The sequence below is a fragment of the Sturnira hondurensis genome, unplaced genomic scaffold (assembly GCF_014824575.4).
Source record: "Sturnira hondurensis isolate 20B ecotype Veracruz unplaced genomic scaffold, ASM1482457v3 Scaffold0020642, whole genome shotgun sequence".
NCBI classification, from domain to species: domain Eukaryota; kingdom Metazoa; phylum Chordata; class Mammalia; order Chiroptera; family Phyllostomidae; genus Sturnira; species Sturnira hondurensis.
In genome coordinates this window covers 3350811-3371725 of record NW_028093273.1, presented here as the reverse complement: position 1 = coordinate 3371725, position 20915 = coordinate 3350811, and the positions used below count along the sequence as shown (strand labels likewise).

Here is a 20915-nt window from a genome sequence, read left to right as displayed (position 1 = left end):
TCCTTTGCCAGACTGGGGAAGTTCTCCTTTGTTATTTGTTCAAATAAGTTTTCCACTCGTGGCTGTTTCTTTCCCCCTTCTGGTACCCCTATAATTCGGATGTTGGAACGTTTAAAGATGTCCTGGAGGTTCCTAAGCCTCGCCTCATTTTTTTGAATTCTCATTTCTTCATTCCTTTCTGGTTGGATGTTTTGTTCTTCCTTCTGGTCCACTCCCTTGATTTGAGTCCCAGTTTCCTTTCCATCACTATTGGTTTCCTGTGCATCTCCCTTCATTTCAATTAGTTTAGCCTTCATATGTTCCTCTAATTTGTGACTTTGTTCCTCTAATTTGTGACTTTGTTCCTCTAATTTGTGACTATAATCTACCAGTTCTGTGAGCATCCTGATAAATAGTGTCCTGAATTGTGCTTCTGAGAGGCTGGCAATTTCTCAGTCGCTTAGATTTATTGGCTCTGGGACTTTGAGTTCTTCTTGCACCATCTTTCGGGTTGTTCATGCCTGTTCCATAGCAGGATCAGAGCCCTAAAGTGTTCACTAGAACAGGGCAACTCAGTCGCTGGGTTGTGACGTTGTATGTGGGGTTGGGGTCAAAGAGGGACAATGGCTCTCACTGGTATTGCAGGGCAACTAAGTCGCTGGGTTGTGACGCTGTATGTGAGGGTGGGGTCAAAGAGGGACTCTGGCGTCCCATCTGCTGCCTGCCGCCCCAGCCTTCACCAGTGCCGAAGGGCAACTAAGTCGCTGGGTTGTGACGCTGTATGTGGGGGCGGGGTGAAAGAGGGACTGTGGCGTCCTGTCTGCCGCCTGCCACCATGGCCCTCACCGGTGCCACAGTTGCTGCCATCACCGGGCCCACGCGTTTTGTCCCACTGCACTCGAGTGTGCCACCGCCGTCAGCCCTCGCCCCCTGGGGCCTGCGTGGTCTGTCTCACTGTGCACGAATATGCGCCCGCGGTCTGCCCCTCACCCCAACTGGTTCCGGGCTGCCTCCGCTCCTGGGTCGGGGGACCTGCCCTGCCCGACCCTGCTCGCTGCTGGCTCTGCTACTCTTACTGTCCCCGTTGAACGGTTAGATGTAGTCGGACTTCCGTATAATTCAATTTTCTGTCCTTTGGTTGTGTCTTTGTTTCTCCAAACCTTTGTTGTATTCAAACTTGGTTGTGGGAGAAGGCACAGTGTTTCCACCTATGCCTCCATCTTGGCGGAAGTACCTAATGAGTTTTCTTTGTAGAGGCCACATATAAGTGAGGTCATGCAATATTTTTCTTTCTCTGCCTGACATAGTCTATTCAGTGTACTGCCCTCAAGGTCCACCTTTGTTGTCTCTAATGGGAAGATTTCCTTATTTTTCTAAGGCTAAGTTATATTTTATATATATGGCCACATTTTCTTAATTAATTGTTTCGTGGATATTTAGTTGTTTCTATATTGTATAAAAGTGTAAATAATGTTGCAGTGAACTGAATTCACAGTTTTGAGATGGTATTTTTGTTTTATTTGGATGAGTACTCAGATGTGAAATTGCTGGGTCATATGGTAGTTCTATTTTTAATTTTTATGAGGAATCTCCGTGCTGTTTTCCATACTGGTTGCACCAATTTACATTCCATCAGCATTGCACAAAGGTTTTCTTTTTCCCTATTTTTTCCAAACTTGTTATTTCTTGTCTTTTTGTTAATACTCATTTGAACAAGAATTAGGTAATATTATATTGTCATCTGATTTGTATTTCCCTGATTAGTGAGGTTGAGCATTTTTTGGCCATCTGTATGTTTTCTTTTACCCTCTGCTCGTTTTTTAATCAGATTGATTGTTTTTCTTACTTTTGAGTTGTATCAGTTCTTTATGTTTTTTGGATATTAATGCCTTATCAAGTATATGAATAGCAAATTTCTCCCATTCAGTAAGTTGCCTTTTTAATTTGTTGATTGTTTCCCTTTTTTAGTTTAATGCAGTCCCATTTGTTTTGTCTTTGTTGCATTTGTTCTTGGAGTGACATCCAGAAAAGTCATCAGTAAGATAGATGTCATGGAGCTTACCATGTATGGTTTTTTCTAAAAGTTTTATGGTTTCAGCCTTGCATTGAAATCTTTAATCCATTTTGAGTAAATTTTTTATTATGGTGTAAGATAGTGGTATAATTTTATTGTTTTGCATGTGGTCTGTCCAGTTTTTCCAACTTTAATTCTGTGTAGTAAGTTATTTAAGCATGTGTAGGAACTTATTTCTGGATTCCCTGTTTTGTTAGAGACTGACAGGTGCACTGATCTATGGGTCTGCTTTTGTTCTAGTACAATACTGTTTTGATTACTGTAGCTTTGTAATAGAGTTTGAAATCAGGAAGTGTCATGCCTCTAGCTTTGTTCTTGTTTCTCAAGATTGCTTTGGCTATTTGGTGTTTTTGTTTCCATACAAAATTTATGATTGTTTTATTTCTGTGAAAAATGCAGTTGGAAATTTGATAAGGATTGCATCAAATCTGTAGATTGCTTTGGATAGTATGGATATTTTAACAATGTTAATTTTTCCAATCTTGAGTGTGGGATATCTTCCTATTTATTTGTATCTTCAATTTCTTTCATCAAAGTTTTATAGTTTTCAGTGTATAGGTTTTTTTTGTTCTTTTTTTAAGATTTTACTTATTTATCTTTAGAGGGGAAGGGAAGGAGAGAAGGAGAGAAACATCAGTGTATGGTTGCCTGTTGTGAGTCCCCTGCCGGGAACTGGCCTGCAACCCAGGCATGTGCCCTGACTGGGAATAGAACCGCGAATGTGTGGTTAGCAGGCCGGGGCTCAATCCACTGAGCTATTCAATGTATAGTTTTATAGTTTTCAGGCCTCTTTCACCTTCTTAGTAGATTTATTCCTAGGTATTTTATTCTTGTTGATGAAGCTATAAATGGGATTGTTTTCTCAATTTTGCTTTTTTTAAAAAATTTATTTAATTATTTTTCAAGTACAGTTTTCTGTCTATGACTCCTATCCAATCCTCAATTTTACTTTTTGATAGTTTGATACTAGTGTAGAAGACATTTTTTATCCTGCATCGTTACTGAATTTGCATATTAATTCTAACAGATTTTTTTGAGTGGAGTCTTTGGAGATGCTATGAATAATACATGTTATCTAGACAGTGACAGTATTAGTTCTTCCTTTCCAATTTGGATGGCTTTTCTTTCTTTTTGTTGCTTAACTGTTCTGACTATGGCTTCCAGTACAATGTTAAATGAAAGTAGTGACAGGGGGCATCCTTGTCTTATTCCTGATATTAAAGGAAAAGCTTTCAGCTTTTTACTGTTGAGTGTGTTATTAGCTGCAGGTTTGTGATATAAACCCTTTATTATACCCAAGCATATTAATCATAAGTGGATATTGCATTTTATTAAATTTTATATATGTGCTTGTGTATAAGTATGTTTAAACAGACACATAAATCTTAATATTTCTAAGATATTATTTTATGAGTTATTGTTTTTAATGAAATATTAGCTAACCACTGTAATATTTTTATATCTAAGTCCTCCTAAGTTTGTTTTTAAAAAAAACTTTAAACTTTAATTTTTCTTATAATAGGATTTTGTCAAGATAAAGGTATATTGGCATTAATAGAAATAAAAGCAACTTGTTTTTTAATAGGACAGCTTGAAGACTGGCGTTGTCAATGAAAATATTGTTCCAGGTGGTTATGATTTTGGTAAGTACATTTCCAAAATAAAAATTACATATTTTTTTAGTCAGCATAAATTTTAAATAAACATTGTTGATATTATTGTGATATTTTATGACAGTTTTCTTATATAATTAAATGTATTTATAATACATATATGTATATACAGAAGCAAAACACATTTATTATTCATTGTTGTTGAGCTACTGGCTATATATCAAAACCAATCAAAACCAGGAAAGAATAATGTCCAGTAAGAGGGGTTGCTAACAAATTGTGAAGTGTCTAAGGACTACTTAATAAGAATTATGATACCTTTTAAAGACATTTTGACACGGCAGATACAGTTTAGTGAGGCTAGCTGCTGTTGTCTACAGTGTGAGCTTACAATTAAAAAAAAATGGCTACTTAAAATTTTTCTGTTTATATTTTTTCTGGTTTTAAATTTTCTTAAATGAACATATAGTACTTTAGCAATCAGAAATAAGTTATTAAAATATGCAGAGAAATGGAGTGCTGTTTCTTTTACCCTGAAGGCACTCAGTATCTACTGATTAGCAGTGGATAACTTAGTTCTTGGATTGGCTGACAATGTCATTAACCATGACTCTCCTTTTTGAAAGGATTTCTTTTTCTGACTTTAGTGGTATGTTTTTGTATACTTCTATTTTTATAAATATTCTTTATTAATTTTTGAAGTGGCTCCTTTTGTGCTCACTCTTAAAATATTATTTTTGTGGTTTTGAATTGGTTTCATTTTCTTGATTCTCTCCTCAAAGAAAACATAAGAACAGATGGGATTGTCTGCAATGTGTGTTGATTCTCAAATCTGTCACTTTAGGTTTGACTTTTTTTTCTTTCCTAAATGTCATTTTCAACTGTATCAGTCAGGGTCCAATGAGGAGAGAGAGAGAGAACCACAAAGTATTTTGAGTAGGGACAGTTTAAACATTACAATTTGTGTAACAGGGGATTGGATTAACAAGGGGAATATCGTTGAAAAGTAGAGAGAAATCGAAAGAATCAAGGAACAGTAGGTTGAAGAAATAGCTCCTAATCAATGACTTAGATGGAGGGTCCAAAAAGGAGAGTCTGCCTTCCTCAGCACTGAGATCTAGGACTTTTGGGAAAGGCATGGCCATGGCGCACTGGTTGGGATTATTGAAGTAATTGATCATAGCATTTCAGTACGGTAGGGAGGGAACTGAGAAAATGAAGCAGAGGTGAAGGACAGAGAGAGGATCAATGAATGGTACATCCCCCAGAACTTGAAGGTTTGGTATTGGAACACTAGAGAGATAGGTGGTAGTGGTAAGGAGAGTTTGATGCTTGAGACCAAGTTTATAGGGTGGTTGAGGATAGTGGTGCAGTTGGGTCTAGTAGGTGAGATAAGGGTAGAGGAACCTAAGGAACTGAGAGGCCATGATTTTGGAAAGACCATTTGTGTATTGAAATCACTTGGAAATTAGAGTTGCCACAGCTAAAGTCTAAGAGAGAGGTGGGAGAGGGTGTGTAGCACAGAGATGGGTAGTTGGTTACACCTAGTGACGTATGGGTGGTATAACTTTGATGTAGAACAAGGATTAAAGTTGGAGAGAATAATTTTGTTTTTCAAATACTGATATTTTTACTTTATACATATACTTTTTAGACTTACTGTACCTTCCATATATGTACGTATAAAGATTTCTCATTTTTAACTGTATAGTATTCTGTTGTATAGATGTACCATAGTGAATTTAACTGATGATTTTTAGTGAATAGCTTTTTTTTTCTCTTTTTTAAAATTGTCTTTTATTGCTTATGCTAATGTTCCATTCAACTTAAAAGTATGTTTGAATGCTTAATATGTAAAAAATTAAGTGCTAGGCCTCAGGGATGATTAAAATGAGAGCTATAGTATCATTAGATTATAATTTAATAGTTGATCTTTATTTAGATTCTGCTATTACTTGTCTCCCTCTGTGTTTTTCTCATTCTTTTTGGTACTTAATACAAAAAGTTGAAAGAAATCTGTCTTAGGTTATGAGTTGAGCCAAGGGGGTTATCCTGAGCAAACTCTCACTCATCTTTTCTTCTTTTACAAGTTAAAAGGGGAAACAGATGGACACAGAGAAACTGATCAGAAATTCAGAAATCATAATTATATAATGAAAGTCAGTGTTTAATATGGGGTGGGCAAAAGCAGGTTTACAGTTGTGAGTCTATGAAACAGTTTATTCTCGTATTATTTATTTACTAATTATTGTACTATTCACCACCCTTGTGTAATCTCTTTTCCTGCATTTCTCATGTACCTTCATTCCTTAAAACTGTGTATTGTTTTTAAGGATACTTTATTGGACTACTTTGCCTTTTAGAGAGCATTCTTGCTTTCACAGCTTATGTTAGTGTCCTGAGGGGGAGTTTAGTTAGACTTTATTGTACTTACAGATGACAATGTGATTTATAGGTCAGGAAAAAAGGAACTTTTCACCAATTAAGTGACAGTTCACCTGACCAAATCATAGCCCTGGGGAAATATGGAGACTGTGGAAAGGATATATAAGACATGGAAATTAGTATTTTCAACTTGATCCCTTGAGTACTTTGAAACTCTTGAAATATAACTTAGTTTATTAAAATTTGTATTATTTTCCAGTATTTCGCCCCATATCTGCTAATGCCAAACTTCAGATGAATCGCCGATCTGATTTCGACTTTTCTGCCCCCAAGATAAACCTGGATGTTGAGCTACATGACATAGCAATTGAATTTAATAAACCACAGGTGATTTTTTAAATGCATTTTAAACTGTGAGTTATAGTTTGATAGAAATGGAACTAAGATTTTAAGTGTTTTCCAAAAATTCTTAATGTTACATGGTAAAATTTTCTTTAGTAAGTCAGTAATTTGACTTTTGTTTTCAGTGATTAGAAAAAACCTGAAACATGTAAGAGCTTTAATTTTTTTTTGTTTTATAGTATTTCAGTCTTATGGAGCTTCTTGAATCAGTTGATATGATGACACAAAATCTACCATATAGGAAATTCAGACCTGATGTACCTGTTCACAACCATGCCAGAGAATGGTAAGATGTCTTAAATTTAACCAGTGCAAACAGACCAAACATTATGACTCAAGAACAGCTCAAAGCCCCAGAGCCTATAATTCTAAGTGACCAAGAAATAGTCAACCTTTCAGATGCACAGTTCAAAAACACTGGTGATCAGGATGCTCACAGAATTGGTTGATTATAGCCACAAATTAGAGGAACACATGAAGGCTAAACTGATTGAAATGAAGGGAAATGCACAGGAAACCAATAGTGATGGAAAGGAAACTGGGACTCAAATCAAGGGAGTGGACCAGAAGGAAGGAAAAAATGACCAAACAGAAAAGAATGAAGAAACAAGAATTCAAAAAAAATGAGGAGAGGCTTAGGAACCTCCAGGACATCTTGAAACGTTCCAACATCTGAATTATAGGGGTACCAGAAGGGGAAGAGGAACAGCCAGGAGTGGAAAACTTACTTGAAGTTTCCCCGGTCTGGCAAAGGAAATAGACTTCCAGGAAATCCAGGAAGCTCAGAGAGTGCCAAAGAAGTTGGACACAAGAAGGAACACACCAAGGCACATCATGATTACATTAGCCAAGATTAAAATGAAAGAGAGAATCCTAGAAGCAGCAAGAGATAAGGGGACAGTCACCTACAAAGAAGTGCCCATCAGACTGTCAGGGGATTTCTCAAAAGAGACCTTACAGGCAAGAAGGGGCTGGAAAGAAGTATTCCAAGTCATGAAATCCAAAGACCTACAACCAAGATTGTTTTATCCAGCAAAGCTTTCATTTAGAATGGAAGGATGGATAAAGTGCTTCTCAGATAAGATCAAATTCAAGTTCATCATCACCAAGCCCTTATTATATGAAATGTTAAAGGGACTTATATAAGAAAAAGAAGATAAAAATATGAGCAGTGGAAGGACAGCAAACTCAGAGTTATTAACAACCACACCTAAAACAAAAGCAAACCAAGAGGACAGCTAGATCAGGAGCAGAACCATAGAAATGGAGATCACATGGAGGGTTAGCAACAGGGGAGTGGGAGGAGGAGAAGTGGGGAGAAGGTACAGAGAAAAAGTAGCATAGATGGTAGGTAGAAAATAGGGGAAGGGCAAGAATAGTATGGGAAATGTAGAAGCTAAAGAACTTACAACACATGGACGTGAACTAAAGGGGGGGATTGTGGGGGAGGGGGTGTGCAGGGTAGAGGGGAATGAAGGGGGGAATAGAACAACTGTAATGGCATAATCAATAAAATAATAAATTGAAGTATAATTGACATACATTATATTACTTTCAGGTGTATGACATAATGATTCAATTATCACAATAATACGTTTACTTACCATTCATACCATGTATAGCTACAAAGTTTTTCTTGTGAAAAGAACTTCTAAGATCTACTCTGTAAGCAACTTTTATATATGCAGTACAATATTAAGTATAGTCACCATGCTGTATTTTATATCCCTGTGACTTATAACTGTAAGCTTGAACCTTTTGACATTCTTTACCCATTTTGCCCACCCCAAACCCTACCGCTGGGAATTACCAATCTGTTCTATGTGTCTGTGAGCTCAGTTTTTTTGTTTTTGTTTTTTAAAGATTCTCTATATAAGTGAGATCATGCAGTATTTGTCTTTCTCTCACTTACTTCACTTAGCAAAATGCCCTCAAGGTCCATTTACGTTATCATAAGTGGCAAGATTCTATTTTTTATGCCTGAATAATACAGTATTTCATTGTATACGTATAACCCCACTTTATTTATTCATTTTTCCATCGATGGGCACTGAAATTGTTTCCATGTCCTGGGTATTGTAGATAACGTGGCAGTGAACTGGGGCATGCATATATTTTTTATTTATCTGTACATTTTCTCCAGGTAGATATCCATAAGTGGAATTGCTTGAGCTAAAACTTTTTTTTTAAGATTTAAAAAATACAGCAGAAAAGCTAATTCTTGACTTTTTAAAAGATTCTTTAAAGGCTAATACAAACTGTAGTTTGATTTGCAGTTAGAAATTTATGTAGCTGATTTTGCATATTATGTTAATAAAATTCAGTTAAGGGAATTTTTTATTGTTTTTCAAGTACAGTTGTCTTTATTTTCACCCACCATAGCCCCCAATGTCACCCATCCCCGCCTCCCCACCTGATCTTACCCCCTTTGTCTGTGTCCTTTATACATGTTCCTTGATGGCCCTTCCCCTATTTTTCCCCCATTATTCTTCTCCCCACTCTTCTCTGGTCACTGTCAGTTTGTTCTTTATTTCTTTGTCTCTGGTTATATTTTGCTTGCTTATTTGTTTTGTTGATTAGGTTCCACTTATAATGGAATTTACAACTGGAGATACTAAAATACAACTTATCGACTGTATTTTTGGAATTATACTGTATTCAACTTGTCCATCAGTTTCTTTAAACATTTTTAAAGTTCTTTATTATACACATGAAACATATTGAGCATGCAAAGGTTATGGGAGTGTATAAAGTAACTATTCTTTTTTGAAATTCAGAAGTCTTGTTATTCTAGTTACTAAATTCTTCCATAGTTTCTAGAAATTGTAATTATTCTTCCAGTTGACTCTTTTAATTACTGTTTAGGGGACTAAAGTTCTATTTGCTAATTAATGCTCTAATAGTTTTTCTGTAGACCTTTATTTATTGTAACAAAATTAAAGTATTTGCTTATTTTCACTTAGAAGAGATTAATTAATGTGAAAGTAAGTATGATATTTGAAAAAAGCAAGTGCTCAGACAATATACCATTTTTGTACTCTCTGAATGATATGTATTGTTAGAACAGAAGCAATATTAACTATTTCATACGGTTGGTTTGAGCATATTAAGTGTGGGGGTTTTGTTTTGTTTTTTTAACTAGGTGGGCTTATGCCATACACGGTATTCTTGAAGTAAATGTTTGCCCCCGCTTACGGATGTGGTCATGGAAGCATGTTAGAAAACATAGGCAACAAATGAAGCAATACAAAGAACTATATAAGAAAAAAATAACAAGTAAGAAGCCACCTGGTGAACTTCTCAGCCTTTTGGAGGTTAGCATTTAAAAAAATTGTTGAGTATTTTTAGTACTTTTTGAGTATTTGTTCTAATTTTGACTGAGCATTCTCTGTCTCTCTTTTACTTAGATTTTTTTTTTGTTCCTGATTAAAGTCAGTTGGGTGATGTAAGCTTTGGTGTTGTTTCCCTGCGAACTTTTGGAATTTTATATTATTCTCAATCTGGAGATTTGGGTTTATGCAAATAGTAACTTGAAGCTTTATAGTATTAAGACACTTTCAACTTCAGAAGCCTAAAAAGTTTTTCCTGCATTGATTCCAATTTCTCTGTGTTGGTTTCTAAGCCTTACATTATGTCACTAGTGTATTTTCCTTTTGGTTACCACAATGTAACTGTGCATTAATCAAACAATCTCCTGTCTTCTATACGTTTTATGCTTATAGCCATATCTGTGCTCATGTATTCTATCCGCCTTTCTCATCTCTCTGCCTATCCCAGTTTTACTCAGCCCTCAAGTTCTGCATAAGTCCCAGTCTCTTTTCTGAATTTTCTGCCCACATAGGGCTCTTTTTCTTTTAATTCCTGTGGCATTTCTAATTTTTACCAGCAACTTTACATTCAATTATTTATCTTGAGAGTTCTCTAAATATTAGTCATCTTACCTTTTAGCATTATAGTGTATTCTGGAAGGGACTGTTTTACAGATGGATAAAGTATAACTAACCAGAATCCAGGCCAGTTTCCAATTAGCAACACCTAAAGACTGAGTTTTATTGTTATTTTCAAAGTAGGAGACTTTCTGAAAACCTGTGCTAATATAAATGCTTAAATTTTTAGAGGCCTTTTGAGATAGTTACAGATTTGCTTACTTAGTTTTAAAGAAAGTGTTTTTTATTTATTTATTTATTTATTTATTTATTTATCTTTAGAGGGGAAGGGAAGGAGAGAGGGAGAGAAACATCAATGTATGGTTGCCTTTCATGCGTCCCCTGCTGGGAACTGGCCTGCAGGGAACCTGCCTGCAACCCAGGCATGTGCCCTGATTGGGAATTGAACCGTGATCCTCTGGTTCGTAGGCTCGCGCTCAATCCACTGAGCTACACCAGCCAGGGTTTGCTTACTTAGTTTTAGATCTTAACTTGAGATAAGTCTGCTGGACAGTAGAACCCTGAGCTGTTTTTTAAACAGTTAGGTCATGGTTGCTTCTCTTTGGGAGGGAAATAACTTAGTAGGTCATGCTCAGTAGAATGAACATGAAACTCTCAAAAGTAGTCATGGACATCATGTAGAGCAACGTGGTGAAAGATTTAGCTTATCTCAGTTTATTTCAATAGCCAGAACAACTTTGAAAAGTATACAATTTAAAAACAAGTTTTTAAGTGTATATAGGTCTATTTGGAGTATCTCCATGATGACATATAATACTGTGCTGTGCACATAATATGAAGGTTTTGTAATTGTATTTTTAGTTGAAAGTGACACTATGTTTATCCTTAGCTATGGTTAAAACCCAAATAAAAGTCATTTTACACAGTGCATGTATGGGATCTTTTAGAATGTTATTTCATAAGTCTTCTACAGTTGTAACTTACATGCATGATATAAGATTTCTTTGTTCACAAGGTTTTTCATTATTACTAATTTCCAAGCTGATCTATATAAATAAATATAAATATATAAAACTATTACTTCTCAGAACTTAATAGAAATATTCTGTCGATGGATGATCTGCTTCATGCTTCCCATTGTATCTTTAGCACAGCAGTTTGACAGATTATATATACTAAAGTTATTTATGTAAACACATTTTTATTTATATTTTTAGGAGTTGGAAAAGACCCTGGATGTATTCAGTATAACTGTAGTGAGACAACAAGCAGAAGTTGAGGTAATTTCAGATTATCTTTCAGTTGGTAAATGTAAACCTAGATTGATACAGATTTGACAAGTGCTGTGATGTTATTAATATGGTGCTGTGTTATAGTATTTCCTAAAAGGGATTCAAATTTGCTCTTTTGTATTTGTTACAAGATAAATTAATTTAATGTTTTGCTACATCCATTGAAATCAGACAGGTTTTATTGGAAAAATATTCTTTCTAAGTTATTGGACTTATCAAATACTCAGAGTTCATGGTGGAAATGAAAAGCCAATTTTTTTGTTTGCTTTTGTTTCTGGAATTACCTTTGCTCATAAGACAGTAGGGTTAATGGCCTGGTAATCTTAATTCTTATGTTTGGCTAATATTGCAGTTATTCCATTCTTTTGTCAGTTTGTATATTGTTTACATTTATTTACTGAAGTAGACAAGTTTTGAAATGTCAGGTTTTTATTTCTTTAGATTATTAAATAAGGGATAATTTTTCATTTATTTGAAAATTTATTTATTTTAGGTAAAGAAAGCTGGTTACAGGATTTACAGAGAAGGAACAAAAGATACAGAGGAAAATAAAGGATGGTTTAACTGGTTGTGGAGTTGGTCAGAATCAAAAACTGAAGAACAGCAACCGGATATTAAACTTGGAAGTATGTTCATTTCATTTTATAGCAGTGCAGTTAATCATCAGGTATGGTAATGTAGCTAATTCTCAGGTATGAAAATTGTTTTGCAGAAAATTCTGTAAATAGGCATGGTAAGTATATATACACATGATATATACTTTATCCTTTTTATCAATAAAATTACTATTAAAACATTGTAAGTATATGCCAAGTAAAAATTAAATATTTTTTTATCCTACTAGTGTTTGCAAAAGAACTGCCCATGGGATTAAGTAAATGCATATAGCACAATAACAGATAAATGAAAATTCTGAATCTGTATAAATCATTTCAGGTTTTTATTGAAGCCACATCATTTCTTGGAAAGATTTTTGTTTCCCAACCAAATGCTTAAGATTATAGCTTTGGAGTCTTAGGGGTTTGGGTTTATAGCATGGACCTATCACTTCACTACGAACATTGTGGCCCTGGTAAATTATTTAAGATCATTGAGTCTCAATTTTATCATTTGTAAGATGGGAAATTATGAGATTAATACTACTTTGTGTGCTAAGTGTGTTGCCTAGCACAATGTCATTAAGTGCCTAATACGGTTAGCCATTATGTACACTCTTATTTAATACCAATATTTACAAGTGCATATTGCTAAGTTTATGTACTTAGAAGTTTATGTTCTTGGAGAGTAATCCTTCTAAAATTGCCAATGCCATTCTAACACTGTAACTATAATTTCTTGAAAGTATTCTTAAAAAGAGAATAAATTTACATCTAATTTATTAGAGGCAACTACTTTATGGATTAGTTTTATCTTGGTATCAGTTAAAAAACACAAAACACTTTTGTATAATTTGTAGGTCTTGAAGAAATCTTAACACCTGAAGAAAAAACCTCACTCTATGAAGCAATTGGCTATAGTGAAACAGCAGTTGACCCAACCTTGCCAAAATCAGTAAGAGGTTTTCTTGCTTTACTATCTCTGTTTAATGATAGTGATACCTGTTTTTAATCCTTTAGGAAATACGTGTTGCTGTCTTTTTCTTTAATGTTTTTCTGGGTCTGTACTTGTTGTTTTTTAATTTTTAAGGTAGGGATAAATATTGTCTTGTACTTCGTACTGTTATGTGGTGATTCTTTAAGATATAAAGGGTTGCTTTTAAAGTATTTTCTGTTTTTTGGAAAAAATAGATTATGTGTAACCTATTAGGATGTGGATTTACATCCTAGATAGGATGTAAATAAGAGTGGTTGTTATTTTCATTGTGTGTGTGTGTGTGTGTGTGTGTGTGTGTCTATTTATTTATTTAATTTTATTCCTCCGAATATACTCTAGTTTGAAGCCATGAAATTTTATGTACACTTGAAAAGTATGTCTATCGTCCTAAGAGAAGAACGACAAAAACCGGAGCTGTTAGATATTGTAGTAGAAGAATTTAGCACTTTGATTGTACAAAGACCGGGAGCACAAGCAATTAAGTAAGTATTGATTTATTTTCTTTTATCTATAAGAAAATTTCACTGTGAAGTTGGGAGTTAGATTATAATTTTAGTTATTTTCTTTTTTTTAAATTTATTTATTTTTTTTAGAGAGAGGGGAAGGGTGGTGGAAGAAAGGGGAGAGAAACATCAATGTGTGGTTGCCTCTTGCTCATCCCCTACTGGGGACCTGGCCTGCAACCCAGGCATGTGCCCTGGCAGGGAATCAAACCAGCAACCCTTTGGTTTGCAGGCTGTCACTCAGTCCACTGAGCAACTCCAGCCAGGGCAAATTTTATAATATTTTTTTAAAAGTACTACAGTTTAATGTATCCTTTTGTATTTTTAGGAACTTAAGTTTTTTCAATAATACATTTTTATAATTATTAAAATAATATAGTCAATATAAAACTGTATGCTCAAGAAACATAGAAGGACACTAAGGAATAACACAAAAATCTCAGCAGTCACACTATACAGAATGAAACAGCATTAACCATTTGGTTTTCCTCCAGAAATGTCTTTATTTTACTGTTTTTAAAAAAATATTTTGTATATTTTTAGAGAGAGGAGAAGGGAGGGAGGAAGAGAGGGAGAGAAACGGCTCTCCCTCTCTTGTGTGGTTACCTCTAGAGTGCCCTCTACTAGGGACCTGCCCACAACCCAGGCATGTGCTCTGACTCGGAATCAAACTGGTTGACCCTCTGGTTAGCAGGCCAGTGCTTAATCCATTGAGCCACACCAATGGGCTACCTTTGTTTTTAAAAATAGCTTTACTGAGATACAATTCACATATACACTTCATCCATTTAAAGTGTAGAATTCGTTTATTTGTGACACTGTATTGTATACCAAATTACACTAGTATGTTTATCTGGTTGTGCAACAATTACCACTAGCTAATTCCACAACATTTTTATACTCTAAAAAAGAAATCCTAATGCCTATTAGCAGTCATTCCTTATTCCCTCCTACCTTGTGTCTGGCAACAACTGATTTATTTTTGAGCATTTATCTGTTTGGGGCATTTAATACACATAGAATCATACAATATATGGCTCTATCTGGTTTCTTTCACTTAGCATGGTATTTTCAAGGTTCATCTATGGTATAACATGAATTAATGCTTCTTCATTCATTTCTGTTGCCCAGTAATATTACCTTTCATGGTTATGTCATGTTTTGCGTGTCCATTCATCGGATGATGAATAGTGGATTGATTTTACTTATTGACTGTTATACATAATACAGTCAATATACATATCAATATGCATAGATCTATCAATATACATAGATAATAATCTATGAATATTCATGGCCCATATTTTGCATGGACAATAAGTTTTAAATTATCTTGGATATATATCTACACAATGGAATCGTTGTCTCATATGGTAACTCTGTTTAACCTCTTGAGGAATTGCCAGATGTTCTCATTTCTACCAGTGGTGTATTAGATTTCTAATTTACCTATATCATTGCCAACACTCATGTGTCCTTTAGAATACAGTTGTCCTAATGGATATAAACTGGTATCTCACTGGTTTTGAGATAATGTGTTATCTCACATTTCCCTGATTGCTAATGAAGTTTAGCATCTTTTATGTGCTTAGTGTCTGTAGTTTTTGGAAAAATGTTTAAGTTCTTCTGCCCATTTTTAAATTAGGTGTTCTTTATTGTTATTGAGTTGTAAGAGTTCTTTATATTTGTGTAAGCCTTTTATCAGATCATAGATTTTCAATTAATTTCTCCTATTATTTTCTTTTCATTTTCAATGGTATCTGTTGAAGCACGAATGTGGTCCCAATTTTCCCCTTTATCTCCCCTCCTCCCTGCATCCCCGAACCCTCCAGCATCACCTGCCCAACTTAGTTCATGTCCATGGATTGCACGTATAAGTTCTTTGAATTTTCTGTTTCCTATACCATTTTTGACCTCCCCTCGTCTATTTTATACCTACCAATGATGCTTCTTCTTCCCTGTACTTTTCCTCCCTATTCCCCCCTTCCCTTCTCCACTGAAAACCCTCCATGTGATGTCCATTTCTCTGATTCTGATCCTATTCTAGTTGTTTGCTTAGTTTTTGTTTTCATTGTTTTTCTTTTTTTAAGATTCATTTGTTGATAGCTGTGAGTTTGTTGTCATTTTACTGTTCATAGTTTTGATCTTCAATTTCTCAGATAAGTCCCTTTAACATTTTATATAATAAGGGCTCGGTGATGATGAACTCCTTTAACTTTATCTTATCTGGGGAGCACTTAATCTGCCCTTCCATTTTAAATGATAGCTTTGCTGGATAGAGTAACCTAGGTTGTAGGTCCTTGCTTTTCATGACTTTGAATACTGCTTTGCAGTCCCTTCTTGCCTGCAAGGTTTCTTTTGAGAAATCAGCTGATAGTCTTATGGGAACTTCTTTGTACGTAACTCTCTTCTTTTCTCTTGCTGCTTTAAATTCTCTTTATATTTGACCTTTGGCATTTTAATTATTATGTGTCTAGTGTGGCTCTCTTTGGGTCCAGCTTGTTTGAGACTGTCTGTAGCTTCCTAAACTTGTATGTGTATTTCCTTTGTCAACTTGGGGGAGTTCTCTTTCATTATTTTTTAAATGAGTTTTCGATTTCTTGCTCTTCCTCTTCTCCTTCTACCACCCCTATGATTCAGATGTTGGATGTTTAAAGTTGTCCCAGAGGTTCCTAAGCCTCTCCTCATTTTTTTTTGAATTCTTGTTTCTTCCTTTTGTCCCAGGTGAATGTTTATTTCTTCCCTTTGTTCTGAATCATTGATTTGAATCCCAGCTTCCTTCCCTTCACTTTTGGTCCCCTGTATATTGTTCTTTATTTCACTTTGTATAGCCTTTACTTCTTCCTTTATTTTGTGGCTGTACTCAATCATTTCTGTGAGCATCCTTATTGCCAGTGTTTTGAACTCTGCATCTGATAGGTTGGCTGTCTCTGTGTTACGTAGTTCTTTTTCTGGAGTTTTGGTATGTTCTTTCATTTGGGCCATATTTCTTTGTCTCTGGAATTTGTCAGCTCATCTGTTACATTGTAAGAGCCAGAGCCTCAGGATCTTATCAGGGTGGGACAACCCACTTCTCTGTATTGTGATGCAGTGTGGGGAGGGGTCTGAGAGGGAACAGTGCTACTTAATTGGCTCTCACCCAGTTTTCAGTCATTTCCCCCACTTCCTGCAAGTGACTAGCACCCTTACAGTTGCTGCCTTGGTGCTAATTCTGAGTGGGTGGGTTTGTGTATGTTCTAGGACCTTGTGGGCCTAGAGTTCTAATGGACTCTCCTGAGAGACTGGCAGTTTCTCCTGCCACTGCAACTGCCACAGATTTTTACATACAGAGGTTATAAGGATGGGGGTCAGACAGGGAACAATGAGAGGCAACAATGCTTGCCAGAGAGGGGGAAGTAACTGAAAGCTGGGGAAGAGCCAAGCAAACCGTGCCCTTCCAGGTGCCTCCCTGGTGCTGATTCCTGAGTGGGTGGGCTTGTGTATATTCTAGGACCCTGTAGGTCTCTTAAACTCTCCTGAGAGACTGGCAGTTTCTTTTGCTGCCACAACCCTCACAGGTTTTTACAGCTAGAGATTATGAGGCTTTATTTTTCTAGTGCTGGAACACTGCGTTGTGCAGTCTGTCCTGGGCAGGGATTGCTGTGTCCCCATTTGTTCTTCTGGGTTTTTTATCCACATGCAAATGTGGGATGGCCTGCTCTGCCAGCTGCTGCCTCGCTGGGCATCCTTTCCACTGACTGCCGTCTCTGTCTGGATGAGTGTTTCTTCTTCAACTCATTGGTTTTCAGGCTTCCATTTTCTGGCAGTTCTAGTTGTTTTTTGTTTGTAGATTGGTGGTCATCCTTCTTTTGATTTTGTGAGGAGGTGAAGCATATCTACCTATACCTCCATCTTGGCCGAAATCCCCAGTTTCATCTTTTACATGATGATTCTTTTACATGAGATGATTCAGTTGTCCCAGCAACATTTGTTGAGAAAGCTATTCATACTTTCCTTGTTGGATGATCTTGTCTCCCTTATCAAAATGAATTTATCATAATGTAAGGATTTATTTCTGGATTCTTAATTCTATTATCGTAGATACATATTACTAACCTTGTGCTAGTACACACTGTCTTGATTACTATACCTTTCCAGTAAAATTTGAAATCAGAAAATGTGACCCCACCAGTTTTGTTTTCAAAGTTTCCATTTCAAGATTGTTTTAGCTATTCTGTGTCTCTTGAGTTTCTGTGTAAATTTTAGGATTATCTTGTCCATTTCTGGAAAACAAAAAAGCTTGGATTTGATAAGGGTTATATTGAATCTGGAGATCATTTGGGGGAGTATGACATCTAAACAACATTAAGAATTCCATTCCACAGACATTGGATGTCTTTCCATTTATTTATAGCCTCATAAATTTCAGCAGTGTGAGTTTTCAGGGTACAAGTCTTATACCTCTTTTGTTAATTTTTTTCTCATGTAATTTATTGTTTTTGATTCAGTAGGAGAGGGAAAATTTTTCCTAGATTCTTTTTGGGTCCCTGACTGGGTCTGAAAACTGACAAAGACAGATTAAAGAGAAAAGCATACAGATTTATTTAATATACAGAATTATTTTACATCGACACAGGAGCCTTCATGAGGAAATGAAGAGCCAAAGACTAGTTAGACTTGACTATTTTTACGCTAGGTTTTAGAAGAGTAAACAAGTGTGGAGGAATATGTTAAGTCAAAGGGTTATGACATCTGGGGAAACACAGCAGGCCTGTTTGGTAGGATTCTTGTTAGTATCTCTTTGTCTTTGGAGATAAGGATCTCCTTTCATATGGGTGTTGTTGGAACACCTCACACATGAGGGTTTTATGATCTGTTTGAGTGACAAGGGTAGGAGAAAGTCAGAGTGACCTTTCTGCTTTGGCTGTTTCCTCAGACTCCTTCGACTTAAAATATTCAATATGCCAAGGTACCATATTCTAGGGTAGTGTATAGTGAACTCTATCAGAGTATTATAAGTGAAATTATTTTCTTAATTTTATTTTTGAATTTCCTACCAGTGTATAAAAATACAATTTATTTTTATATATTGATCTTGTGTCTTATAACCTATTAAACTTGTTAATTAGTGCCAATAATTTTTAGTGAATTCTTTAGTGTTTTCTACATATATGAGCATGTCATCTGCAGATAGATAATTTTACTTCTAATTTTCCAATGTAGATAACTTTTCTTTCATTTCTGGCCTAATTACTGTAGCTTGAACATCCACTACTATTTTGAATTAGAAGTGGTCAGAGATCAAACCCTTGTCTGAGGTATCATTGGCAAATATATGTTTGCCAATGATATATTGGAAAACATACATATGTTTTCCCATACAGTTGGTTCTCTTTTCATTTTAATACTGTTCTCTTTAGCCATGCAGAAGCTTTTTATTTTGATGAGGTCCATTTGTTTATTCTTTATGTCCCTTGCTCTAGGGGACATATCAGTGAAAATATTGCTGCATGGAATATCTGAGATTTTCCTGCCTATGTTTTCCTCTAGGACTTTTATGGTGTTCTCTAGGACTTTCCTCTAGGACTACAACTTATATTTAAGTCTTTTATTCACCTTGAATTTATTTTTGTGTGTAAAGTAGGTTGGTGATTGAGTTTCATTTATTTGCATGTAACTGTCCAGGTCTCCCAACACTATTTGTTGAAGACACTAATGTCTTACAATCTCACCTTTAAGTGGAACCTAATCAACAAAACAAATAAGCAAGCAAGATATAACCAGAGACATTAAAATTAAGAACAATCTGACAGTAACCAGAGGGGAGGTGGGAGGGGATAAGGTAGAAAAAGGGGGAAGGAAGTGTTTTCAGGAACAACTATAAAGGACTCGTGGATAAACCCAAGGAGGGGTAGAATCAGGGTAGGGAGGTGGGGATGGCTGCAGTGGGGGGGAGTGGGGAGGGTAAATGCAGACGACTGTACCTGAACAATAAAACAGTTAATTTTTTTTTTTTAAAAGAAGTGGTCAGGATGGGCATCCTTTCCTTATTACTGAGCTCAGTTTTTAACCATTAGGTATGATGCTAAGTCTTTTATTAGTTTGGAGAAGTTCTCTTGTATTCCTAGTTTGTTTAGCCTTGCTATTGTCATGAAAGGTTGTTAAATTTTTTCAAATGCATTTCTGTGTCTGTGCATTAAAATAACTGTGTATTCCTGGGATAACTCTCACTTGATCATGTGTATAGCCCATTTTACACATTGATGGATTTGGTTTGCTAGTACTTTGTTGAGGATTTATTGGATTGAGCGCGGGCCTGCAACCACACAATCACGGTTCGATTCCCAGTCAGGGCACATGCCTGGGTTGCAGGCCAGTTCCCAGCAGGGGACACACAAGAGGCAACCATACATTGATATTTCTCTCCCTCTCTCCTTCCTTCCCCTCTAAGGATAAATAAATAAAAATTAAAAAAATAAGTTTATACATCTAAATTAATAGAAAATAATGATCTGTAGTTAATTTTATGATTGTTTGTTTGTATACTAAGATGATACTCTCCTCATATAGTGAATTAAGAAGTGTTCCCTCCCTTTGGAGAAGTTTGTGAAAAATTGGTATTGATTTATCTTGAAACGTTTGATGATAAGACTTCACCAGTGAAATTATCAGGCCTGAGCCTTTCTTTGAGAAATCAGTAATTGAAATGTGTACTTGTTACGGGTCTATTTAGATTTTTTGTTTCTTTTTTAGTCAGTTTTGGTTGTTTATTTCTAGGAATTTGTCCATTTCATCTCAGGTATCTAATATTTGGCATATAGTTGTTCATAGTATTAGCATATAATCCCTTTTTCTTTCTATGAAGTTGGTAGTAATGTTGTCTTTCATTCCTAATTTTTTGAGTCTTTTATTTCATAGTTTCGTTAAATTTTGTTGATTTTTTAAAAAACTAGCTTTGGTTTTGTTGCTTTTTTCTTTTTTTCTATTTTTATTATATATTTAATTATCCTTGAAATTTTAGTGTTTTCATCTTTATTCTGATTGCTTTGGGGTTTGCTTTTCTTTTTAAATTATTTTAAAAGGGAAGGTTCATGATTTTATGGTTTTTTTGTATTGTAGTCAATTACTAATCCATTAATTTTTTAAAAAATGTCTCTTTATTGAAGAGAATTTCTTATTTTGGCTTTGATTTACATTTCCATAACATT

At 35.4% G+C, this 20915-nt stretch overlaps 1 protein-coding gene across 3 annotated transcripts in view; it reads left to right on the top strand.

Annotated features, from left to right (window-relative positions):
* VPS13A (vacuolar protein sorting 13 homolog A) overlaps positions 1–20915 on the top strand; it is a 213835-nt gene that overhangs the window by 35638 nt on the left and 157282 nt on the right. For all 3 annotated transcript variants that reach the window (XM_037030342.1, XM_037030343.1, XM_037030344.1), the window contains exons 10-17: positions 3639–3696; positions 6311–6438; positions 6633–6739; positions 9596–9767; positions 11558–11620; positions 12126–12258; positions 13089–13183; positions 13565–13707. In XM_037030342.1, the coding sequence (XP_036886237.1) occupies positions 3639–3696; positions 6311–6438; positions 6633–6739; positions 9596–9767; positions 11558–11620; positions 12126–12258; positions 13089–13183; positions 13565–13707 (899 nt within the window). The remainder of the gene's footprint in view (positions 1–3638; positions 3697–6310; positions 6439–6632; positions 6740–9595; positions 9768–11557; positions 11621–12125; positions 12259–13088; positions 13184–13564; positions 13708–20915) is intronic.